At 43.6% G+C, this 27,448-nt stretch overlaps 2 protein-coding genes across 2 annotated transcripts in view; both read left to right on the forward strand.

Annotated features, from left to right (window-relative positions):
* The first annotated feature begins 175 nt into the window (after positions 1-175).
* On the forward strand, positions 176-27,411 carry LOC146975613 (uncharacterized). The gene is made up of 4 exons (XM_085794625.1): positions 176-271; positions 8,846-8,959; positions 26,855-26,933; positions 27,094-27,411. The coding sequence occupies exons 1-4, from the start codon at positions 183-185 to the stop codon at positions 27,409-27,411; spliced, it is 600 nt and encodes a 199-aa protein (XP_085650751.1). The 5' UTR covers positions 176-182.
* The window catches only part of LOC146975614 (NACHT, LRR and PYD domains-containing protein 3-like), a 67,672-nt gene continuing 46,527 nt past the window's right edge, over positions 6,304-27,448 (forward strand). Inside the window, exons 1-2 of the mRNA XM_085794626.1 lie at positions 6,304-6,495; positions 7,164-7,609. Of these exons, the coding sequence (XP_085650752.1) occupies positions 6,304-6,495; positions 7,164-7,609 (638 nt within the window). The remainder of the gene's footprint in view (positions 6,496-7,163; positions 7,610-27,448) is intronic.

Below are 27,448 nucleotides of genomic sequence, written 5' to 3' on the forward strand. Positions count from 1 at the left end.
CACTGCTGTGTGACTGCATTCAACTGACACTGATATGAAGCAGAGAAGAAGAGCCAATCAGTGGAGGAGCAGCTGGAGACATGATGGACATGTGAGCTGGTGTGCAGATGAATGATGTGTGTTTCCTCTGCAGGTGAAGCTACAAAGTGTGTGTGAGCTGATGTGGATGTGACCTCAGCAGCATGGATCAGTGTGAGGACAGAGAGGAGGGAGCCCCTCCCTCTAAAACCACTCTGTGTGGGGGACGTCAGAGCCAGACCACAGGTCAAAGGTCAGATGAGAATTTCTAACTGTTCATGACTCAGATCACTGCTCCATCATTATTCATACTTAAAGCCAGCTCGCTCCCCCGAGTGTGTGTGTGTGTGTGTGTGTGTGTGTGTGTGGAGGGGGGGGGGATTGTATGGCTGCAGCCTTTCCCATTAATAATAAACGACAGTGTTCCCCACAGGTTTGCAAGGAGACTGTGGCGGGTGGTCGGATTGTCCGACCAGGGGCGGGGGCGTTGCGACCAGATTGTCTGACGGGGGAGACCGTATGAGTTGGGTTTTACCGCGCACTGTCATGCATGTGCCCTCCTTTCTGTGTGTGTGTGTGTGTGTGTGTGTGTGTGTGTGTGTGTGTGTAAACACTGAATGAGTCTGTGGCGACCGCCTAACCCTAACACTCTTGCACTGGCACACACACACACACAATAATAACACAGAAATGCAATATGCTGATGTGTTTTTATCAATTTTGAAAGTATATTTTTCTCATTCTTGTGTGTGTGTCTCAGACTTTAAAGGGATAGTTCAACATTTTGGCAAATTGGCCCATTGCCATAATTTCTATAGTCATAGCAGTAGGTTCGTTACCTTTAATTGTAGGTGTAAGCTATTTTTAGTACAGCGGAGCGCAGCAGCTGGCTGCTCAGGGCTACGCTATGGAGGCTAAGGGAATTTCTTGGTTTACCTCATTAAACTCATCAAATACAAAATCCCAAAACTCCACAGCGCTTTTGTAGACAAGTTGTGAGCTGCACAACCACCACGCTATGAGATAATGACAGAACGATACGAAACGGAGCCGTTTTCGAGGTAAATTCATACAAAACCGCTGATGCGCGTTGCGTTCAGGGACAGTTTTTCAGCAAGCAGTCTCCGTATTTACCCTGTATTTACCTCGAAAAACAGTCAGAAAGACCGTTTCCAATTCAGCCACAGTGTGACTGTCACAGCATCAGCTGCACTGTGGTGTCGAGTTGATGCGCGCTCCCGCACCAGCATGGCTGATGGCTGCAGTAACCCTGACGGCCGCTACGGCCGTTGTATCGCTAATGAGTTTTATTCCTTGATCTTGCCTCAAGCTCCTTTAAATGTTGAATCACGGAGGATAATGGGGCAACTCCGACATTCGAAACACAGTCAGTAGATCTCCTGTAGCTGTAAACTGTGTTCGTTTCACTGTTCAGCATTTATTATGACAATTATATAGTGAAGTTGGCATATTCCAGCTGCCGGCCAATGGCGAGTGACCTAATAATTTTACTCGCTAAATCATATTTTTACCCGCATTTGGCGAGTGGCGGGGTTACATGCTGCCATTCCGACATGCTGCCACTCCGACATACCGCCATTCCGACATTCTACTATTCAGACATGTCACCATTCAGACATACCACCATTCCGACATGCAAACGTCCTGCCATTACGACAGTTTCGTCCCGCCATTCCAACAAGGCTTTAATTTCCATAAGGAAATGTGCGTTACTCCGAGCCGTGGTTAGGGTGTGTGTATGTGTGTTTCCGTTTTTTTTTTTTTTTTCCATGTTTTAAGACATGTGTACAGATGTGATACAGTCAGTGGAAGCTTAATAAATAAACAAACACAAAGTCTCGCCATTTACAATCACACACTCCGATGTCAGTTTGTAACAATTCCCCTTACAATAAGGATATAAGAGGAACTGGCACAACGCAGTCCTGCTGCAGGCGGACCTAGGCTCGCGCTACTGGTGCGTCCAGGGAAGCAATAAACAAAGTCGTTACTCGCTAGTCTCTGTATTTCACTGAACTCAAAACGCGCCCATCACAGGCGGCATATAATAAACAATTACACACAGATCAACAGAACCCGAAAGACCTGCCCCCCTCCCGCTGTCCATTAAGTCCGAGTCCCAGCCATCGGAATGAGTGTGTATGTGTGTGGGTGCGCGAGCGCACAGTCACTGTCCGTGCCAGCGTGTATGTGTGTGTGCGGGGGTGCGCGAGCGCACAATGTGTGTGTGTGTGTGCGTGCGTGCGTGTGTGTGTGTGTTGGCGCGTGGTGAGGGTGAGTGAGAGAGAGTTTGTTTGTCCTACTGTCCACACGGGAGAGACGCCGCGGCTCCTCCGAGGTGACCACACCAATCCTCTCCCTCGTCCCGCTTGGCTGAAAACGGGCCGTGCGGTGTCCAAACGGGCCTTTAGATCCACAGGGTAATCCACCAGGAAAAATAATCCACTATGCCGCTTTGGAATTGCCGCCACGACAGCCGTCCAAACGCCGACTGTGTCTCTCACTCTCCTCCCCTCTCACCACGTCACTTCCCCATTTAAACCCTCGGTCCCACTAATGCACTTTTACGCATTACGCACACAATTTACAGCAAAAAAGAAACATTCATTCATTCATTAAAGGTCCGCACGTCCCCGTGAGCAAACCACAAGCATAATTGATCATTTCCCTGGCCTAATACACAATGAAAAAAACCTGGGGAGCAAACTACCCCAGCTCCAATAGACTATGGCCAGGCTAAACCCAGTGGATCACTACAAGTTGTTGCAACTTTGGGGAATTTACTCCTGGTAAAAAGGCTTACAAACATGGACCAGGACAGCTTCATAATACGCACAAAAATCCAAAGGAAACGAAAGGTAACTTTAAAAAAAAAAATAGCAACAGCATGAAGTAGTCAAAATATGTGTTTTACGCATGCCGCTGTGCGTCTGCCTGTTCAGCTCCGCTTACATGTAAAATGACATTTCGTAATCAATAGACAAGACGTCCGTTGTCCATGCTCACAATCATTACAACAAACGAAATGATTCACAGCAAATCATTTGGTGATTTGAAAGCCGATCAAATTGACATATTTTTTAATCGAAGATGGCAGTAAAAAATGATTGATTTTTTTTCCTTTTTTGCTTCCTGTTTGTGTCATTTTGTGGAGCAGTTAGGCTAAATATCTGCTGCTCTGCTCTCTCCCTCTGCACCGAGCAAAACTTCACCTCCCTGCCTGACACTTCTTTCTGTAATTTTGATGCATGTTTGTTATTACCAGTTTCCATCAATTTGTATCATTATTATAGCAGCAAAAGGAAATGCGCAATAGTAAATCATATGCATTAGGTTGCGCATCTCTCCCTCTCTCTCTCTCTCTCTCTCTCTCTCTCGGGCGGTGACACGCTGTCATTCATTTCAGCACTGACACAGCGGACAGCGCGCTTGGTCATAGTTCAGCACTACAAACTACTACTGCTGGGGTAGGCTTTTAAAAGATTTGTCGGAATGGCAGCACGTTTAAAAAAGAAAAAAATACCGCCATTCCGACCTTAGGAGACGAAAATTGTCGGAATGATGGGACGTGTTGCCATTCCGACAATTAGGGCCTAATGTCGGAGTGGCGGCATGTCGGAATGGCGGTTGCCCCCCGAGTGGCGGGTGCTAATTTTAAACCCTGATCTCAACTTAAGGTGCCAATGGTAAATCAATTCAAATATTTAGGAATTGACATTTTTACTAATGTGGAGAGTACTGCTGAGAATAATTATACTGTGTGTTTAGATAAGATCAGAACCAACTTAGGCAAGTGGATGACAAAACCAATATCATTCGATGGTAGGATCGCAACCATAAAAATGATGGTATTACCTTTAATTAACTTCCTGAGCTCCATGCTTCCTCTGAACCCTCCAAAGGGATTTTGGGATAGACTGCAGAGTTTGATCAGTGAATTTATATGGAATAAAAAAAAACAAGGATCAAATTTGCAACACTGCAGAGAGAGAAATTAGCCGGAGGCTGGGGCCTTCCAGATTTTAAAATTTATCATTGGTCATTTGTATTACGTACTATAAAATCATGGTTAGACCCATCAAATCCTACATCTTGGCGCTCTTTGGAAGCAAAACTAATACATCCATGCAGATTACAGGATCTAATCTTTACAGATATTCCGATCAAACAAGCCAGAACACCTTTTGGTCCCATTATTGAAAATGCTCTGGTAACTTGGAGACTGGTGACTGAGTACACCAATACAAATAATAAATGGCACATTCATACTCCAATATTTTACAATCACAATTTATTGATAGGTGGTCGACCAGCAGCTTACCCTATATGGTCAAACAATTGGATTCATATACTTGGACAGTTATTTAATTGTAATGGTCTCCGCACATTCAAAGATTTGAAGGAACAGTATAACTTGTGCCGATTTTCTCGCTTTCTATATTTTCAGCTCCGTGCTGCCATGAAGACTTATGGAGTTCCATGGAACTCAGAGCTGCCTAAACATGACATGTTTGTGCCACATTGGCACAGATTTCCCATGCCAAACATGGTCTTGCCACCTATGTGCGGTCTGACATAGCCGACAACAACACAGTTCTCAGATACCATAACCATTGGTGGCTTCCATACAGGGGTGAAAGTAAGCCGGTACGGTCCGGTACTGCGTACCACTAAAAGATTCAGAGGCGGTACGCAGTACCAGGAAGATCATGAGAGAGATTAAAAAAATAAAATAAAATAAAAAGTAAAAAATTTAATAAATCTAATTTCACATGAATTCCCTGTGGTTTGAAATGATTTCTGTGAAATTGTCTCGGTAATTATTATAACACACAGTGTTACGAGATCCCGACCCGATCAAAGACAGAGACATGATCTACTTTCTGTGCGCAGCAGTGCTGCGCCCTGGGACGTCAGCACCACCTGCAAGCAGCTGCAGTGTGCAGCTGTGAACCGCGGAACGCTCGCCGCTCGCTCACTGCTGCTGAAGACTGAACCTTTTTTTTCCTGGTACCGTGAAACTTTGCCCTCAGCGCGTCGTGGACGCGGACGTTACACGCGGGCCAGAGCACGCGCTGGGTCTCGGTGCGGCTACAGTCGAGCTTGCGGTCTGTTTATGTGAACGCGGCTCCAGCTGCTCGGTGTGCGCCACAGCGGTGGTCCGCGTTTAGACCATAGTAGGCTACATCCATGATGGTTTGAAGCAGAGAAAAAACAAACGTGTGTCAAAACAAAACGGAGCTGAAAAATGAAACAATAAGTCAGTTTTGCACCAGTCTGTGGAAACAGCCTAAAAGTGAATGAATGACAGCAACAGTTGTATCATTGAACTACTGGAAGATAAAAGTAATGACTACATGACTTTCCGTTTGTGTTGGGGCATATTTACCATTTTAACTCTGTTTTTACTTAATTGTTAAACCACAGTAGGCTAGAGCTTAAATACAAGTTTGATGAGAAACAGTTATTAATTTATTTATTAAATAAAGTAGCCAATTTAGAAGCACATGTTTTTCTTCTTCTAATTAAATCGTGGTATTGTATAAGTATCGAGAATCGTGGAAATTTACTAGTATTGGTATCGATATATAAGAAAGCTCCAGCCTCGATGGCGAGACCGCAGGCTGTTTGCAGGCTAGGATATGTTCTTTTTTATTTATTATGGGGATCAATAGGCTACCTGACATTGTCCTGGGCCAGTGGTTAGAATGGTGGGGCCAGCGATCTTCAAAATTTCCTTTATTGTCTACCCCTGACCCAGCCTTCGAAACGTGTACCACGTTTAACGTTTGTTGCAAAATGTCCCAATTAAAATCAGTAATAATAATGCAGAGAAAAATAACAGTCGGTAATAGTACCGGCAAGATTTTAAAACTACTTTCACCCCTGCTTCCATATCACTAATGTGTACAAGCCCCCGAGTGCCAACTGGGACGTGCAGATCCTACCCACCCTACCCCACCTGCCATCTATGTGGTAGACTTTAACAGCCACCACCCTGACTGGGGATACCCAGCAGCGGACAGTGACAGTGAGGCACTTTCAGACTGGGCATCCAGAAATGACCTTGTTCTGATACACGATCCCAAACAAAGAGAAACGTTCCACTCGGACTACTCTCCTGACCTGTGCTGGGTCAGCTCTTTGAATGGCATTCCCTACCCTGCACAAACCCTCACTCTTGACGACTTTCCACACAGTCAACACCGGCCCGTGCTCATACACATTGGCCTACAACTCCCAGTCATAACCAGCCCGAGGAAGATGCGCTGGAACTTCCGCAAAGCAAACTGGAAGAAATACAGTGAAACTCTGGAACAGAGTATCGTCACCATCCCACTGCACACCATCACTGTAGATGAAGCATACAACCGCTTCTGCAGTGCCATCTATAAGGCTGCCCACACAGCTATCCCACGAGGCTACCTCTCTACGTCCCATGCCTGGACAAAGAAAGTGCTGCCCTCCTACAAACCTACAAAACATCTGGGGACCCTGAGATTGCAGACCATCTCATTGAATCGCTAACAACAGCCCGGCGAAAAAAGTGGGAGGAGACAGTGGCCGACCTGAATTTCACTCACTCCAGCAGGAAATGCTGGAGCCTCATCTGTCGCCTAGGAGCTGCACAGAAACCACCTACCCAAAGCCGACCTTCTGTCACACCCAACCAAGTTGCATCCCACCTGCTGTCTATTGCAAAAGCAACCCAAGACAAACATATCAGAAGAGCAGTTACAACTGAGCTAATGTTACATCGGAAAGCGCATGAAGAGGAAAGTAACCCTGAGCCCTTTGAGGCTGCTGAGCCGGAGAAAGTCCTGCAGGGTCTCAAGTGTGGAAAGGCAGCATGATATGATAACATCTCACCAGAGTTTATGAAACATCTGGGCCCCCAAGCTTTAACCTGGCTGACCCAGCTCTACACCAGGATCACAAAGACCAATCTGATCCCAAAATGGCGAAGGGCAAAAGTCATTGCCATATTAAAACCTGGCAAAGACCCTCAACTACCAGCAAGCTACCGCCCAATCTCTCTACTCTGCGTTCCCTACAAAGTACTGGAACGGCTCATACTTCAGCGTATATCCCCAGGAGTAGAGGATATTCTCTGCGCGGATCAGGCAGGTTTTCAGAAAGATCGAAGCACAGGAGAACAAGTACTGGCCCTAACCACCTTCATCGAAAATGGCTTCGAGAACAGACTAAAGACAGGGGCTGTGTTTCTCGACCTCACAGCCGCCTATGATACAGTCTGGCACAAAGGCCTCCAACTGAAACTCACAAAGGTGCTTCCTGCATGGGCAACAGCAACCATCAAAACCCTCTTGACCAACCGGAGGTTTAGAGTTCACCTTGGAGAGAACACCAGCGCATGGAGAACACAGAAAAACGGGCTCCCTCAAGGCTCAGTTCTAGCCCCAACACTGTTTAACCTCTACACCAACGACCTACCCAGCACCGAATCCCGCAAATTCATCTACGCAGATGACATCTGTCTGGCACTTCAAGCACCAGACTTTGATCAACTGGAACGGGTGCTCACTGAAGACCTCACCAAACTGGACCAGTATTGTAAAACTTGGCGGTTAAAACCAAGCCCAGCAAAAACAGTTTGCAGTGCATTCCATCTCCACAATGCAAAAGCTGCCAGAGAACTTAACATCCACCTGAGCGGGCTCTCACTCAAGCACGTCCCAAATCCAACCTACCTTGGAGTGACCCTTGACAGGACCCTTTCCTTCAAGGATCACTTAAAAGGAACGGCGGCCAAGGTGAAGTCCAGGAACAACCTGCTCAGCAAGCTTGCCGGTGCAAAATGGGGCGCTTCAACCTCCACACTCCGAACCTCATCACTGGCCCTTGCATATTCAGCGGCAGAATATTGTGCTCCTGTATGGTCCAGGTCGTCCCACAAACACCATGTGGACACCCAGCTTAACACAACCATGCAAATCATTACTGGAACAATACGCTCAACACCACTCCCCTGGCTCCCCGTTCTATCAAACATTGCACCCCCACACATCCGGCGAGTAGCATCCACTCAAAAGATGCTTCAAAAGGTTGAAAACTCCCCCCACCTACCAATCCATGAAGACATCCTTAACCCACCCACTGCTCGACTCCCATCCAGACGTCCCATCAGCCTGGAAAAAGGAGTGGGCATCCAAGGAGGTCCCTAATAAACACCTGGTGTCAGACCCTACTCAACAGGTCCCCGGCACTGACCTCCCAAGGAGACAGTGGTCAACCCTCAACAGGTTCAGGACTGGACATGGCCCGTGCTTGGCCAGCCTTCACAGATGGGGCAGCAGCCCTAGCCCACTGTGCTCTTGTGGAGAGGAGCAGACCATGGAACCATGTTGTTGTGATTCTTTTTTTTTATATATGTATGCTTATATGTTGTGTGTGTGTCAGTGTGTGTATATGTGTGTGTGACAGTATATGTGTGTATTTATATTTTGCTTCTTTGTGTGTGTGTGTGTGTGTGTGTGTGTGTGTGTGCTTTCTTTTTTGTTGTTGTTGTTTGGATTTTTCTGTCTTTGTTTGGAACATACAGTCAATAGTAGGGCTATATTGTTTGCCAACAGGAAATACACTTGAATTGTCTGTATGTTCTTATTTTATTTTATACTGATTTTCATTTTTTGCTATATGTTGATATGAAAAATGAATTAAAAAAATTTTAACAAAAAAAAGAAAGACTTTTCTCTCTAGAAGTCAGTTGTTGTGTTTATTATTAAGATGTTTTTCATCAGTTTTTATCCAACATGCAGATTTATCAGTTGTGTTGTTGTTTTAGGATCCAGCAGCAGAGACCTGACTCTCCTGGACCCAGCTGTCTGTCTTTAAAGAGCGACGACTCAAAGGAGTGGGGCATTAACTTTAAAGAAGGACGTGGATCAGCTGATCAGATGTAAGTTATAACTGACAGTCAGACTCAGGTTATTGTAGAAAAGAACCAGTTTGTATGACGTGTTGTTGGACCAGGTCTGAAACCAAAGTGTCTCTGTCTGTTGTGAACGTCCTCAGGGGACATATTGTCAAGTGCTCCTCACTGAGGTTTAACCCCGCAGTTTCCTCCACTTGAAAGGGCAACTTGTCTCAGAAGATTTCAACAGGACTTCACTCAATGACCAGGAATTAGGGCTGTCAATAGATTTAAAAAAATTAACTCATTAATCTCACAATTTTCTGTAATTAATCGCGATTAATTTATAAACAAATAAACTGCATTTGTCCTCTTACGATTTGAGCAATAACAAAAATATATTCATGTATAATCATCAAATTAGAGTAGAATGAACACAAAAAAGTATATTTAAATTTTTCCTACCAAGCTGTGCTGCGGACGTGCACGAAAAAACAACCACATCACTGAATTTCCCTCTGAAAATTAAAGCAGAAGTAAGCTGAATGTTTGTGTTAATATAAATCTTAAAGACCGGGTAAACCAAATTCAGTAATTTTCTTCTTATCATATTAATTAGGCCTTAAATGTGTCCCTCAAAACATGTAAAAAGTATTTTTCCCATTCATCATTTCCTTGAGGAGCTAGGCCTCAGAGACTGTTCTGTGTTCAGGTTTTGAATGGGCGGGCTTAAGTCTATGGCCGCTTTACGTAAAGTGGCCATACTTACATAAACCCGCCCCCTGCTCTGCTCTACGTATAAATACATTCAGCCAACTGACTTCAGAGGTTTTCCGTCCCACTTGCCCTTCAGTCTAGCTGAAACACGTGCTAACTAGTTCATGTGCACACACAAGGGAGACCACTACTGTCTTGTTCCTTCATAACAGTTTACAGCGCTAACATTAACATATTCACACCGTGATAAACAGCCGTCACCGTGGGGAGAGAGGCTGACTCCCCCGGTCACACACCCCTCACAACGTTACACACACACAGCAGCAGCAGCAGCAGCAGCAGCTACAACACCTCTGTTGACCAGAGTCTCCCTCATTAACACACTGTCCGACCAGCAGCCTCCTCTCATCCACACACACAGGAGACCAGACCAGCCATACAATCACGGATGGAAAACACCGTAAAAAAAAAAAAAAAAAAAAAAACTCCTCCGTGGTCTCAGTCCACCACACGTCCGAGCGGACACACAGCTGATCAACCCATTTCTTACCTTCACTCTGGTGTCTAAAACAGGCAGCAGCAGCATCAGTCATCCAGTTAATAATCCACCGATCGATATTATTCCCGTTTTGATCGTTACTCGCGGTCTGCCCGTTTCCTCCGTTTGCATTGTGTGAAAGAAAAAAAAAGTTTTTAGCCACAGTAGCAGCCGTAGCCTCCCGGCTCCATTGTGTTGTTTCCCCCGGTCTCCTCCCACCGGGACACAGCTGCTGCTCAGCTCGGACGCCGTGTGTCACGGGCGCCGGGCGGTCTGGACCGGGTCTGGACTCGGTACCAGGTCCAGAGATGATTCACTGGCTGCGTTCCAAAAACAGTTTGAGTCGCCCTCGTTCACTTGCCCTCAGCCCTTGCTATGACGTCACACGGAGGCCACTTGGAGAGTGGAGGGAAAGTGGGCGGGGAGGAGTAGAAGAGGTAAATGGAACGCACCTGCCCTCGTTCACTAACAGCTGGGACAATCACTGGTCGACCACATGTCGTAGGTGTAGCGCTGTACTGCCTCTTGAGGAGGGGGGGGGGGTTCAAAAGGTTGAAAACTCCCCCCACCTACCAATCCATGAAGACATCCTTAACCCACCCACTGCTCGACTCCCATCCAGACGTCCTGTCTGGAAGAACACTCCACCAGCTGACTTCACCACCCAATCAGCCTGGAAAAAGGAGTGGGCATCCAAGGAGGTCCCTAATAAACACCTGGTGTCAGACCCTACTCAACAGGTCCCCGGCACTGACCTCCCAAGGAGACAGTGGTCAACCCTCAACAGGTTCAGGACTGGACATGGCCCGTGCTTGGCCAGCCTTCACAGATGGGGCAGCAGCCCTAGCCCACTGTGCTCTTGTGGAGAGGAGCAGACCATGGAACCATGGGGGGGGGGGTCACTCACCAGGGAGGGAAGGATTCTCTTTTGAGTTATGTTTGGTTTTGTTTTTTGTTTATTTTGTTTTGTCTTTAGTTAATCAGGTGCCAATATGTGATTATGGCTGTGGGGGACTTTGGGCTGGGGATTGGGAGCTTGGATGAAATAGGAGTATGTTTGGAGGGCCTTCTGTATGCAGAGATTTGGACTTGAGTGTGAGAGTGATTGAGTGTGTGAATGTGTCTGATTTGGGGTGGGGAGTGGGGGGTGGCTTCTGAGAAGTTAGAACGTGTATGGCACCTTTGTTTTCGTTTGTTTGTTGTTGTGATTCTTTTTTTTTATATATGTATGCTTATATGTTGTGTGTGTGTCAGTGTGTGTATATGTGTGTGTGACAGTATATGTGTGTATTTATATTTTGCTTCTTTTTGTGTGTGTGTGTGTGTGTGTGTGTGTGTGTGTGTGCTTTCTTTTTTGTTGTTGTTGTTTGGATTTTTCTGTCTTTGTTTGGAACATACAGTCAATAGTAGGGCTATATTGTTTGCCAACAGGAAATACACTTGAATTGTCTGTATATTCTTATTTTATTTTATACTGATTTTCATTTTTTGCTATATGTTGATATGAAAAATGAATTAAAAAATTGTTAACAAAAAAAAGAAAGACTTTTCTCTCTAGAAGTCAGTTGTTGTGTTTATTATTAAGATGTTTTTCATCAGTTTTTATCCAACATGCAGATTTATCAGTTGTGTTGTTGTTCCAGCAGGATCCAGCAGCAGAGACCTGACTCTCCTGGACCCAGCTGTCTGTCTTTAAAGAGCGACGACTCAAAGGAGTGGGGCATTTACTTTAAAGAAGGACGTGGATCAGCTGATCAGATGTAAGTTATAACTGACAGTCAGACTCAGGTTATTGTAGAAAAGAACCAGTTTGTATGACGTGTTGTTGGACCAGGTCTGAAACCAAAGTGTCTCTGTCTGTTGTGAACGTCCTCAGGGGACATATTGTCAAGTGCTCCTCACTGAGGTTTAACCCCGCAGTTTCCTCCACTTGAAAGGGCAACTTGTCTCAGAAGATTTCAACAGAACTTCACTGAATGACCAGGAATTAGGGCTGTCAATAGATTTAAAAAAATTAACTCATTAATCTCACAATTTTCTGTAATTAATCGCGATTAATTTATAAACAAATAAACTGCATTTGTCCTCTTACGATTTGAGCAATAACAAAAATATATTCATGTATAATCATCAAATTAGAGTAGAATGAACACAAAAAAGTATATTTAAATTTTTCCTACCAAGCTGTGCTGCGGACGTGCACGAAAAAACAACCACATCACTGAATTTCCCTCTGAAAATTAAAGCAGAAGTAAGCTGAATGTTTGTGTTAATATAAGTCTTAAAGACCGGGTAAACCAAATTCAGTAATTTTCTTCTTATCATATTAATTAGGCCTTAAATGTGTCCCTCAAAACATGTAAAAAGTATTTTTCCCATTCATCATTTCCTTGAGGAGCTAGGCCTCAGAGACTGTTCTGTGTTCAGGTTTTGAATGGGCGGGCTTAAGTCTATGGCCGCTTTACGTAAAGTGGCCATACTTACATAAACCCGCCCCCTGCTCTGCTCTACGTATAAATACATTCAGCCAACTGACTTCAGAGGTTTTCCGTCCCACTTGCCCTTCAGTCTAGCTGAAACACGTGCTAACTAGTTCATGTGCACACACAAGGGAGACCACTACTGTCTTGTTCCTTCATAACAGTTTACAGCGCTAACATTAACATATTCACACCGTGATAAACAGCCGTCACCGTGGGGAGAGAGGCTGACTCCCCCGGTCACACACCCCTCACAACGTTACACACACACAGCAGCAGCAGCAGCAGCAGCAGCTACAACACCTCTGTTGACCAGAGTCTCCCTCATTAACACACTGTCCGACCAGCAGCCTCCTCTCATCCACACACACAGGAGACCAGACCAGCCATACAATCACGGATGGAAAACACCGTAAAAAAAAAAAAAAAAAAAAAAACTCCTCCGTGGTCTCAGTCCACCACACGTCCGAGCGGACACACAGCTGATCAACCCATTTCTTACCTTCACTCTGGTGTCTAAAACAGGCAGCAGCAGCATCAGTCATCCAGTTAATAATCCACCGATCGATATTATTCCCGTTTTGATCGTTACTCGCGGTCTGCCCGTTTCCTCCATTTGCATTGTGTGAAAGAAAATAAAAGTTTTTAGCCGCGGTAGCAGCCGTAGCCTCCCGGCTCCACCGTGTTGTTTCCCCCGGTCTCCTCCCACCGGGACACAGCTGCTGCTCAGCTCGGACGCCGTGTGTCACGGGCGCCGGGCGGTCTGGACCGGGTCTGGACTCGGTACCAGGTCCAGAGATGATTCACTGGCTGCGTTCCAAAAACAGGTTGAGTTTCCCTCGTTCACTTGCCCTCAGCCCTTGCTATTACGTCACACGGAGGCCACTTGGAGAGTGGAGGGAAAGTGGGCGGGGGAGGAGTAGAAGAGGTAAACGGAACGCACCTGCCCTCGTTCACTAACAGCTGGGACAATCACTGGTCGACCACATGTCGTAGGTGTAGCGCTGTACTGCCTCTTGAGGAGGGGGGGGGGTTCAAAAGGTTGAAAACTCCCCCCACCTACCAATCCATGAAGACATCCTTAACCCACCCACTGCTCGACTCCCATCCAGACGTCCTGTCTGGAAGAACACTCCACCAGCTGACTTCACCACCCAATCAGCCTGGAAAAAGGAGTGGGCATCCAAGGAGGTCCCTAATAAACACCTGGTGTCAGACCCTACTCAACAGGTCCCCGGCACTGACCTCCCAAGGAGACAGTGGTCAACCCTCAACAGGTTCAGGACTGGACATGGCCCGTGCTTGGCCAGCCTTCACAGATGGGGCAGCAGCCCTAGCCCACTGTGCTCTTGTGGAGAGGAGCAGACCATGGAACCATGGGGGGGGGGGGTCACTCACCAGGGAGGGAAGGATTCTCTTTTGAGTTATGTTTGGTTTTGTTTTTTGTTTATTTTGTTTTGTCTTTAGTTAATCAGGTGCCAATATGTGATTATGGCTGTGGGGGACTTTGGGCTGGGGATTGGGAGCTTGGATGAAATAGGAGTATGTTTGGAGGGCCTTCTGTATGCAGAGATTTGGACTTGAGTGTGAGAGTGATTGAGTGTGTGAATGTGTCTGATTTGGGGTGGGGAGTGGGGGGTGGCCTCTGAGAAGTTAGAACGTGTATGGCACCTTTGTTTTCGTTTGTTTGTTGTTGTGATTCTTTTTTTTTATATATGTATGCTTATATGTTGTGTGTGTGTCAGTGTGTGTATATGTGTGTGTGACAGTATATGTGTGTATTTATATTTTGCTTCTTTTTGTGTGTGTGTGTGTGTGTGTGTGTGTGTGTGTGTGTGTGCTTTCTTTTTTTGATTGATTGATTGATATCTTTATTTCGATCATGTAAACGACAGTGTAAAAAAAATAAAATAAATAAGATAAAATAATAATATAATAAGTGAACAGTGTTGTTGTTGTTTGGATTTTTCTGTCTTTGTTTGGAACATACAGTCAATAGTAGGGCTATATTGTTTGCCAACAGGAAATACACTTGAATTGTCTGTATATTCTTATTTTATTTTATACTGATTTTCATTTTTTGCTATATGTTGATATGAAAAATGAATTAAAAAATTGTTAACAAAAAAAAGAAAGACTTTTCTCTCTAGAAGTCAGTTGTTGTGTTTATTATTAAGATGTTTTTCATCAGTTTTTATCCAACATGCAGATTTATCAGTTGTGTTGTTGTTCCAGCAGGATCCAGCAGCAGAGACCTGACTCTCCTGGACCCAGCTGTCTGTCTTTAAAGAGCGACGACTCAAAGGAGTGGGGCATTTACTTTAAAGAAGGACGTGGATCAGCTGATCAGATGTAAGTTATAACTGACAGTCAGACTCAGGTTATTGTAGAAAAGAACCAGTTTGTATGACGTGTTGTTGGACCAGGTCTGAAACCAAAGTGTCTCTGTCTGTTGTGAACGTCCTCAGGGGACATATTGTCAAGTGCTCCTCACTGAGGTTTAACCCCGCAGTTTCCTCCACTTGAAAGGGCAACTTGTCTCAGAAGATTTCAACAGAACTTCACTGAATGACCAGGAATTAGGGCTGTCAATAGATTTAAAAAAATTAACTCATTAATCTCACAATTTTCTGTAATTAATCGCGATTAATTTATAAACAAATAAACTGCATTTGTCCTCTTACGATTTGAGCAATAACAAAAATATATTCATGTATAATCATCAAATTAGAGTAGAATGAACACAAAAAAGTATATTTAAATTCAAAGACTATTTTAATGGCTTTCTTTAAACTTTAAACACAGTTTCTCTCCTGTGAAGAACAAATTTGGCACAAAAAAGGCCACTTGCTTATATTCTCCAACAGAAATAATAACAAAATCCAGGCCTACATGTGTTGAAGTGCAGGTTGAATATCAAAACCATCAAGACCACTCCAGACCACTTATGCGCATGTTTTTCCTTTTTTCCTACCAAGCTGTGCTGCGGACGTGCACGAAAAAACAACCACATCACTGAATTTCCCTCTGAAAATTAAAGCAGAAGTAAGCTGAATGTTTGTGTTAATATAAGTCTTAAAGACCGGGTAAACCAAATTCAGTAATTTTCTTCTTATCATATTAATTAGGCCTTAAATGTGTCCCTCAAAACATGTAAAAAGTATTTTTCCCATTCATCATTTCCTTGAGGAGCTAGGCCTCAGAGACTGTTCTGTGTTCAGGTTTTGAATGGGCGGGCTTAAGTCTATGGCCGCTTTACGTAAAGTGGCCATACTTACATAAACCCGCCCCCTGCTCTGCTCTACGTATAAATACATTCAGCCAACTGACTTCAGAGGTTTTCCGTCCCACTTGCTCTTCAGTCTAGCTGAAACACGTGCAACAGCCAGCTAACTAGTTCATGTGCACACACAAGGGAGAGGGTGGTTGACATATAAGCCGAAAAAAAGATTTTTTTTAAAACTTCAAATATTATCCCTGAAAATTACTTTTTTGGGTTGTCGTGACTCTTAACTTTACACATATATTTATTTATTTGGTTCATTTCGGGCATGTCAATTAGTCATCATCATCACACATCATCTCAATCCAATTAATACAATACACATGACCGAAAGGGAAAGCGGGAGAAGCAAAAGCTTATCTAGTCCCACCCCCAATACTCACATATTCATTTTTTCTGCATGTTACATTTTTGACATAACATTCTTCCAGTATTTTCAAAATTTAACAATTTAACATAACATTTTTTATTTTTTTTAACATGACATTTCTCACTTTTTTTTTTTTTTTCAACATTTGACATTTTGACATAATGTGTTGCAGCATTAGGCAGTATGTAGAGTTGAAGAAATTGAAGTCCAGCTCTAGATAGAGCATAAGGATTACGTGTGTGTCTGCACATGTGTCCAAAAAATTTTTTTTTTTCCGTCATGAGCGAACAACAGTCTCTTCTTATTGCCAGGCATGTCACAAAAGTCACAAAGTCACAAGATGGTCCAATTGACAGAGAGCAAAGTCTGGTGTGGTCCAATTGACAGAGAGCAAAGTCTGGTGTGGTCCAATTGACAGAGAGCAAAAGTCCAGTGTACTGATTATTTGTTGGGATGGTGGGATGGTGTGGGAGCCCTTTTTGTGCCAATTCTTCTTTTTACTCATTCTCTGCGGTTTTCGTCGCCATTTCTCTCGATTTCCTCCCGAGTTTTGGCTATGTCAGCTCGCATCAGTGACACATACTCTTGGATTGCGGATATGTCGGACCGTATCCTGACCACAGCACTCCGAGTTGTTGCGTTATCCTCCCTCGCGTCGGTCTGCTCGGTGGCGATCTTTCTCATTTTCCGATACTGCATGTAGGCGCCAAAACCCAGGGCGATCATTCCAATTGTCATGAACGTGAAGATGTACACGTCCTTGACATCCTCCACATCCAGTGGGGCAAGGCAAAGGACTCTCCACTTCTCCCATCCATCCAGCATGTAGCCGGACATGAAGGTTCCGTCCGGGCATCTTGGCTCACCAGAGGCCGCACGCCTTGTTGAGAACACTCTGTCAATCGCATTCAGTGACCAGCTCAGCAACTCCATCGTGGACCAGTTATTATATATGTGTTCTTGAAGATTTTGCATCAAAATTAGCATTTTTTCATCAATTTGCTGTATCAGTGCCTTAAATTGTCATACGGTGTGACATGAAAGCTATGTTATATAAAATGAAAATGGGGTACTTTTTTCTTCTCTAACTGACTGCATCATACATTTTAATCATGACTGATTTGATATTTAACATTTCCTTGTGAAAATGTATTATATTTTGGATTATTTTTCAAAATGATCATACAAAGGATGACATCGCTCCTCAATCTTTCAAGATATTTTAGAATAATTCTGTTAAACCTTGTAATAACTCTAACACAATGCTTGAGACTCTTGGTAGTTCTATTTTCCTTGTGGTCTATGGATATTTTCACAATTTATCACTAACAAAGCTGTTTTATTGTCACAATTGTGAGCGTCACACCAAATGACATGAGTGTCACACCACATGACAAACTGCACCAAAAATGCAAAAAAGTGTATTTTATGTATTTGACATTCAAACAAAAACAATTGAGGACATATCTTGTAATAAAAAACTGATTTTGGGCACAGGTTACACGGGAATTCCAATTGCTGAACTAAAGTCATCCACAAAACCATGGTCCAATATAGACACATTACATTACATTGTGTACTCAGCATGAATTAGCATTTAAAATCTACTTATGAGTTAATGTGAATATTTTATGATGAAATGTTAACATTTCTACATTAGGACAAAAAATTATCAACACAGTTTTGAAAAAAACATCAAACATTTAACATTATTTCCCAGCCAGGGGTGCTCAGTGGTCAAGTCGTCAGACAATATGTCCCATGTTGGCATACGACTGAAGCCCTGATTGCCACTTCGACTCCTGACAGAGACGATCCTTTCCACATGTCATTTCACCAGTCTCCTTAAATTTATTTTTAAATAGGATCTGTTAATATGCACAGCATGGCAAATGGTAAAATATGGTTACATGAAATATAAAATTGGAATGTGAAATATTATTTGTATAGATAAAAAAATCTAACATCAAACTTCTTAAATTTGTGTGTTTTGTATATTTATTTATATTAATATTAATGCAAAATAAAGTGAATGTCATATGGTGTGACAGATATGTCATATGGTTATTATTATTATTATTTTATATGCATTGTACAACTATCAAATATTTATAATTTATTTGGAAATATGCTCTTATTATTAAGGTCACACATATGCCGGACAGTCACACCGTATGACATTTTTGATGTTTGGATCAAAATTCTGAGTAGAAATCTTAATACACCACCAACAACTTTGGTATTATTGTACTATATCTTGTCAGAGGAACAACATTTACATATATATTCTTAAAAAATATAATTTTTTATCAGTATGTGACACCCGGACAGTCAGAATTGTGTTATTCGTCAACCACCCAAGACCACTACTGTCTTGTTCCTTCATAACAGTTTACAGCGCTAACATTAACGTATTCACACCGTGATAAACAGCCGTCACCGCGGGGAGAGAGGCTGACTCCCCCGGTCACACACCCCTCACAACGTTACACACGCAGCAGCAGCAGCTAACACCTCTGTTGACCAGAGTCTCCCTCATTAACACACTGTCCGACCAGTAGCCTCCTCTCATCCACACACACAGGAGACCAGACCAGCCATACAATCACGGATGGAAAACACCGTAAAAAAAAAAAACTCCTCCGTGGTCTCAGTCCACCACACGTCCGAGCGGACACACAGCTGATCAACCCATTTCTTACCTTCACTCTGGTGTCTAAAACAGGCAGCAGCAGCATCAGTCATCCAGTTAATAATCCACCGATCGATATTATTCCCGTTTTGATCGTTACTCGCGGTCTGCCCGTTTCCTCCATTTGCATTGTGTGAAAGAAAATAAAAGTTTTTAGCCGCGGTAGCAGCCGTAGCCTCCCGGCTCCACCGTGTTGTTTCCCCCGGTCTCCTCCCACCGGGACACAGCTGCTGCTCAGCTCGGACGCCGTGTGTCACGGGCGCCGGGCGGTCTGGACCGGGTCTGGACTCGGTACCAGGTCCAGAGATGATTCACTGGCTGCGTTCCAAAAACAGGTTGAGTTTCCCTCGTTCACTTGCCCTCAGCCCTTGCTATTACGTCACACGGAGGCCACTTGGAGAGTGGAGGGAAAGTGGGCGGGGGAGGAGTAGAAGAGGTAAACGGAACGCACCTGCCCTCGTTCACTAACAGCTGGGACAATCACTGGTCGACCACATGTCGTAGGTGTAGCGCTGTATTGCCTCTTGAGGGAGGGGGGGGGGGGTTGCCCGGTTTACGGTGAAAATTCAATAGGCTACTCTATAATATCAATATACTACTCTTTCTCTCTGTCTGTCATGATGAGCTCTGCTTCATCAGACCAATCCTGTTTAAAATGTCTTATTAAACTACACATCAACACAGGCACAGCAACTATGTGAATATGATACATCAGATTAAAAAGGCTCTTTAAAAGTTTTTTTTGTGACAAATAAGTTTGCCTATTATATATCTCTACTAGCGTACTATTTTGAAATTGATTGTTCTGACAAGTCACTGCTAAATTAGTTTACTGAATTGAATATTTACTGACCCCTTTCATTTATTTTCTTCTTTGGTGGTAAACACACAACTGGTGCTTGAGGTTCATTATCGCCACCGCATGGACGTATTTTTCGTGCACCACTGCAATGCATTGTGGGTGATAACGAACGAATGACGTCATGGCTAGAAACTCCAGTAAACTACATGCAGACCTAGAGTCCTTGTGCTACACTATCGAGAGTCTGGGGAAATGCTGCCTGTTGTCTGGCCCCATTCCAACTCTCTCCAAGAATTCTGAGCAATTTAGTCGCCTTTTCAGCCTCCATCACTGGCTAAAAACCTTTTGCTCCGCTGCAGGTTATAATTTCATCTCAAACTTTGACTACTTTTGGACAAATCAAAGCCTGTACAGGGCAGATGGTGTGCATCTCAACAGAAAAGGCACAAATCAGATGACCACTAATTTCATTCAATTTATAGCATTCTCGCTATGATATGCACCACGGCAAGACTCGTTCCAGATCTCCACCTTCCCAAATAACACAGCGAGTCCTAACAGCATGAGTCCTGCCACAGGGTGCTCTGTCCCTCAAAGACTGTCAGTAAATAACTTCAACTATCGTAGGCAAGAACCTGCTATAACTGGCACTTTCACTACAACCATTCCAGTAATTATTACTTATAGGCCCCGTTTGAGAGCTATCCAAGCATCGACTGTTAACAATAATAACTTAGTCAGACCTACCATTCACCGTCAATTAGCCTCTCACTTTCCACCCACTTCTTCCTTTGTTAAAATGTGTCTCCTAAATGTCAGGTCACTATCAAATAAGACCTTCATCTGTCATGATCTCATCTTATCAAGTAACACTGATTTCTTTATGTTGACAGAGACTTGGCTTAGACCAGGTGACAATGTTCCTCTCAATGAAACCTGCCCCTCAAATTTCTCTTATTTCAACCTACCAAGACCAGTGAAGAGGGGTGGGGGCCTGGCTGTATTTTATAAAAATATGTATAAATGTTCTCCCATGTCCTTTGGAAATTTTGCTACCTTTGAAATCCTTTGTTTTTTAATTAACAGTAAGGACCCAGTTCTCTGTGTTTTAATCTATAGACCCCCAAACCTGAACTGTGGTTTCATTACTGAATTCTCTGAACTCCTGTCCCTCATCACTCAGCGCTTTGATAATATTATTCTTCTTGGAGATTTTAACATCCACATTTGCTGTCCCTCTCACCCTCTGGCTGCTGAATTTATTAGTCTTTGTGAGTCGTTTGATCTTGTTCAGTCTGTAAAGGACATCACTCACAATAAGGGTCATATTCTGGACCTAGTGCTTTCACTTGGCCGGACCCCTGGCAACCTTGAACTCATAGATGTCTGTGTATCCGACCACAAAGCTGTAGTTTTTAATGCTCCTCTTCCTTGTCCCTCTCCTATCTCCCCTGTCCCCTTCCGATCTCGTGTCTTTAACTCTGCATCTGCTAGTACTTTTTGTATGGCCTTCTCAGCCTCCCTTCACCCTCCAGAGCAATACTGTTCTGTAGATGATATGACCGACGATTTTAACAGTAAATGTTTGTCCATCCTGGACTCCATTGCTCCCTTTAAAACTAGAATCCCTAAACAAAATCCTCAACCGTGGCTTAATGAATATACCAGATCCATCAAGAGAGAGTGCAGAAGAGCAGAACGCAAGTGGAAGACAAACAATTCTACCACTGCTCTTACCTGTCTAAAACAACTCATGACTCTCTACCAGCAGGCAGTTAAGAATGCTAAAGTTTCATATTTCGCCAACATCATCACCAATAACAGTAGTAACCCCAGGACTCTGTTTAAAGTGATAAATTCTGTTATTTCCCCTCCTCCAGTTCCCCCTATAGATCCATCCCCTGAAAAATGTGAGGAATTTCTCAAATTTTTTCTGGACAAAGTTAGTAACATCAGACTCCAGATCACACCTTCTACCCGCACTGTCTCTGTCTCACCCACAATCTCAGTTTCTCTCAATCATTTTGAACCCACCACTCTGTTAGCGCTTACTAAAATCATCTCATTTATGAAACCCTCATCCTGCTCACTGGACATTATTCCTGTTTCCTTCTTTAAAGAAATTTTTGAAACGATCGGTCCCAGCGTCCTTTCCATTCTAAAGAACTCCATAGTTTCTGGTGTTTTTCCCTCCTCTTTTAAGCATGCCTTAATTCATCCTCTCCTAAAGAAACCAGGTCTTGACCCTCTTCTTCTCGGAAATTATAGACCCATCTCAAAATTACCTTTTGTATCAAAAATTCTAGAGAAAATGATCTCTTCTCAGCTCCTTGCACATTTGAATGAAAACAGTCTTTTTGAAAAGTTTCAATCTGGTTTTAGAACCTGCCACAGTACTGAGACTGCCTTAGTTAAGGTTACAAATGATCTGCTTCTTACGCTTGATGCCGGTGACTCCTCAATTCTGGTCCTCTTAGATTTAAGTGCGGCCTTTGACACGGTGGACCACGGGTTGCTTCTTAGCCGGCTAGAGTCCTGGGTAGGCCTTGGTGGCTCCGCCCTTAATCTGCTCCGCTCCTATCTCTCTGAGAGAACCTTCGCAGTGGTTTTAGGAAATACTTCATCATCATCCGCCCGTCTCTCTTGTGGTGTCCCTCAAGGGTCCATCCTTGGCCCGTTATTATTCTCCATTTATATGCTCCCTCTAGGTCAAATCATCCAGAAACACAACATCCATTTTCACTGCTACGCTGACGACACTCAGCTCTATGTCCCTTTAACTTCCTCAGACCCCACCTCGCTAGCTTCCCTCATGGCCTGCCTTGCTGACATCCAATGTTGGATGTCTCACAACTTCCTCCAACTAAATGCAGATAAATCAGAAGTTCTTTTGTTCGGCCCTCTTAGCTACAACTCCCATACTCTTAACAGTCTTGGCTCTTTGGCAGCATGCGTTAAACCTGTTGCAAGAAACTTGGGTGTGTTATTCGATTCTCATCTTTGTTTCGAGGCTCATATCAAGAAAACTGTACAATCCTGTTTTATGCACCTAAGAAATATTTCTAGAATCAGACCGTTTTTATCTTTCAACGACCTCAACAAAGTGGTAAATGCCCTTGTTTCCTCCCGTTTAGATTATTGTAATGCCTTGTACACAGGTCTCAGCCAAAGTTGTCTCCACCGCCTGCAGTTGGTGCAGAATGCTGCGGCCAGACTTATTACTGGAACTAGAAGATTTGAGCATATAACACCAGTTCTAGCTTCTCTTCACTGGCTGCCCGTCAAATTAAGAATTGATTTTAAAATTTTATTGCTAACTTTTAAAGCCCTTCATGGCCTTGCTCCTAGCTACATAACTGAGCTTTTAATTTTATACAAACCAGCTGGTAACCTCAGGTCCTCAAACCTGTCTCTTTTGGTTGTACCCAGGTCTAGGCTGGTGACCAAAGGTGACAGAGCTTTTGCCACCTATGCTCCTAAACTATGGAACGACCTCCCTGAGGACATCAAATCCGCCAGCTCACTAATGAATTTTAAATCCCTTTTAAAAACCTACTTTTATAAAAAAGCTTTTTAAATCCCAGAAGGCAGCAGTAGGATCTATCTATGCTCTTATTTCTCTCTTGTATTTATCGACTCATTTTACTGTTGTTTGTTAATGTCTAATATTGTCCCTTTGCCGTTGTTCTATTGTTACTGTATTTTATATACCTGTCTATCCACTTTGTAACTTTGTTAAGAAAGGTGCAATACAAATAAAGTTTATTATTATTATCATTATATACAGCTCTGGAGTGACCATCGATGTTGACTTGATCACTCAGCCCTCAAGGGTCGATCTCACCAAGTTCACTTCAGCTGTTTAGAGAAATGGAACAGCCCTTATGATGGTGGCGGGGATTCCCCCGAGGGCAAGTGCTGAGGGCAAGTGAACGAGGGCAACTCAACACGCTTTTGGAACGCAGCCACTGTCTCTGCTACTGCTTCTCCTGTCAGGACACTTGAAGCTAAAGCTAAGCTAACATTAGCTAAAAACTTTATTTATTTTTTTCACACAATGCAAATGGATGCAACACGCTGACCGGTAACGAGATGTAACAGGAGCAGCATGGTGGATTATAACCTGTTGCAGCTGGATGACTGCAGCTGCTGCTGGGACTGTTTTAGACACCAAGAGTGAAGGTAAGAAATATTTCCTGAAGGTTTATCAGCTGTGTCGGTGCTGAGGACAGGGGTTTGTGGTGGAGTGTGTTTGAGGTCACTTTCAAAGACGTGTACATAGGTCTTGAATCAGAGAGTGAAGTCCAGCTCTCCTGCCATGGGGCGTGGTCTCTTTGCCTGCAGCACGACCATATCGCGACACGCCCCCACCGTCTGGAAGCAGGGAAAACTGCTCATTTATTGACAACTTTGATGCAGAATTTTATATACTTAACGACTTTTTTAGTCCTCCAAATTTGACAGAGTGGTTAATAATATGTTTTCCTGTGGTATTATAAACTTAAAACACATATTTATTCTTGATTTACCCGGTCTTTAAATAGTTATATCTTCCGACAGCAATCACTTACATAGAGTGTTTGGTCCGAAACACGGGTCTGTCAGTCACTCTGCTCTGCTCTGAGCCGAGGAGAAAACTTCTTGTATACTTCCTTGTATCCTACAACCTTTATCCAATGAGGAGAGAGAACGGCATGAAGGGCTGTGTGTGCAGCCAAGGGATGCGCGTGAATGTGGTGACGTAGGGACCAATTGATCCTATTGGTCCTCGTCCCTACGTCACCACATTCAACGAGGGCGGGGGGCTGCTAACTCCATCGGCTGACAAAAAGTTTGCCAAAACGACCGGATCGCTTACTTTTGCTTTAAATTGAATAAGTATAGACCGATTCATTGTTCATTCAGGTTCATTGTTTTATTTATTGATCTGTAGGTGGTGAGTTGCGTACATCTCCAAGGCAGCGCTGCTCTTCTGTCCACTTCACACATGAAGCTTCACTTTTCATTCAAACAAACTAATCAGCAACTAAACAAACATTGAATAACTAATCTAAAAATAATTAAATCAGCCATCGGTGAACCTCTAAAGACCTGCGGTTAAGTTAATCGGCTCTCTGTCATACCCCGGGGACGACGCTGTGTACCCGGCCGACCGTCTCTGCAGACCGGCCTGTTGCCTCTGTGATGCTCCGCTACGGTCGCTGCTGGTGGAGCGTCACTGCTCCGAGAACGTCGTCGGAGCAACTTCATCGTCATGTGGATAAACTAACCGCATATTGGTCATCTAAACGGTTACTTACTCGCATGAAAAAATATTAAAACTGAATAAAGTGAAGAATAACAGCGCTACAGCCGGTACATGCTTTGCCTGCATACGTAACAGGTCAGCCACCACCAGAAGTAAACAAAACGGCGTTAATTGCGTTTTTTTACGCGTTAAATGTTTGAAATTAATCTCCAAAATTAACGCGTTAACTTTGACAGCACTACCAGGAATCAATTATTTATTTTCTTTCTTTTACATTGAAAAGTTGTCATGGCCAAAAGCAGGTGAAAAACCTTAAACACAAGTAGATCAAGAAAAAAATAATAAATCAACGTAACACAAGATCAGATAATTAATTTTAACTTAAACTACTAGAAATCAGTCTCGAGAAAATGTAGAAAAAACCCATATTTCAAGCACCCAAAATGAAACAAAGACACTCTCACACAGACACAGATCACTCTCAGCGATAATTTTAACCTTTAACCTAAGCAGCTTTAGCTCCGATGAACACACACAATCCATACTTTTAGCTATTTACCTTTTTAAAGTCTTTTAAAATACATTACATTTTTAACTATTTTTAAACCTACATGATTTTAACTATAAGATATTCTAACATGATTTTTTGATAGATATTTTAACATGAATTTGATAATATTTACTACTTTTAAATACACACATTTTAATATAAATTTAATTGCATGATTTACTAAATACTAAAATCCACACAAACGAAAGCTCACCGGCTCCTTCTTCCTTGTTTGAAACAAGTTTTTAGTCCTGCATCACTTTTCCATGTCCAGCGTCTCCACGCGTCCTCATACACTGCTCACCATCCTCAGAGTGCCCTCTCCAACTCCTCTGATCACTAAATCACCTTCACCTGGTGCAATCAAACAGCTCCCCTGGGCTGGGAGTCACACCCAGACCTGAGGCCAAGGGCGGACTGGCCATCTGGACGTTCTGGAGAATACCAGAACGGCCGGTGCGCAGCCGTCACAGTTTAGTTTTTTTCCCTTTTGCTTATCATCTACTGTTCCATGTCCAGACCAATAGGTGGCAACAATGCGCCTGCAGGCCCATAGATGCGCAAGCTCACTCCTCACTCAGCCCTTGACAGTATGAAGTGACGTGTAGCTGAACTGGTAGAGCATCTCACCTTGTAATCAAAATCTTGCTCCTGTGTGGGATCGAATCCCTCCATAACCGTCTGAATTTTGATAATGCATTTTCTTTACCCATCATTATGATCACTCTGTCAAAGTTAACGCGTTAACGCGAAATGCTTTTAACGCTTTTACCGCTTCGACTAGCAATTGTTTTTGTTTGTTTTTTTCCCCAATCGCCCGTTCATTCAGCCTGGGGAGGGAGATGAGAGGGGGAGGGGGGTGGGGTGGTTATAATGTTAGAGAAAACCTGCATGTTTTTTCTCCTCATGTTCCTACACTAAAGAACCCGTTCTTCTTATCACCAAACGAGGCTGCTCTCCCTGTCAGCTGGTTTTTAAATACCATGAATGGAAAGCATAAGAATCGTCCAGATCTGGATGTTCCCTATGCTTTCCATTCATATTGCTGTTATTTCAAGCAATATACTGTGTGTGTGTGTGTGTGTGTGTGTGTGTGTGTGTGTGTGGCCTCTCACTGTCAAAAATGCCAGGGCCTATTTTCTGTCCCAGTCCGCCACTGCCTGAGGCAGAGAGGGTGGCCTGCAGCTCAGCTCAACACATATAAAGTCCATCTTGTATTATCTCTGTCCTGATGTTGACTTGACACTGATTCCTCCACAGAGTGGACCAGGAGAGCTCAGAGGTTCCCAGTGGTCAGTCTGCCCAGCAGCATCAAACACACCTGGACTCCATATTTATGGTGAGGACATGTCCAACAGCTGCTGTTACATCTGTTGTGTTCACCATCATCACCATGCTGCACTTTGACACCAGTGGATTGTCAGTCTGTCCAACATGGATCTGATGTTTGGCTCCATGGTTTTAGTTTGATGCTGTCACTCATAGAGTTTCTGTTTCAGCTGCTGGAGGAGAACATGGTCACTTTTGTCAAGAAGGAGCTGAAGAAGATCCACAAGCTTCTGAGTCCAGATTACCCAGAATGCTCAGGGAGTCAGAGGGAGGATGAGGAGGTGTTGGACGGTGAAGATGAAGAGCAGAGGAGGAGCAGCAGAGAGGCGTTAGTGAAGATCACAGTGAACTTCCTGAGGAGGATGAAGCAGGAGGAGCTGGCGGAGTGTCTGCAACACAGTAAGAGGATTTCTCAACATGACGGACAAATGAGACGTTTACTGACATCAACACATGGAGGGAAACATGTTCATATAGACATTATTTAGAGGAATTAAAATGTTATATTTTCTTATTTATCTTATA

Source organism: Trachurus japonicus, chromosome 13, assembly GCF_045865225.1.
Source record: "Trachurus japonicus isolate A0001 chromosome 13, Traja_1.0".
In the NCBI taxonomy this organism is placed as follows: Eukaryota; Metazoa; Chordata; class Actinopteri; order Carangiformes; family Carangidae; genus Trachurus; species Trachurus japonicus.

Coding starts and splice junctions, on each gene's coding strand:
- LOC146975613 (XM_085794625.1), top strand. CDS start 183: ATGGATCAGTGTGAGGACAGAGAGGAGGGAGCCCCTCCCTCTAAAACC. Junction 272..8,845: donor AGCCAGACCACAGGTCAAAG/GTCAGATGAGAA, acceptor TTGTTGTTTTAG/GATCCAGCAGCAGAGACCTG. Junction 8,960..26,854: donor CGTGGATCAGCTGATCAGAT/GTAAGTTATAAC, acceptor ATTCCTCCACAG/AGTGGACCAGGAGAGCTCAG.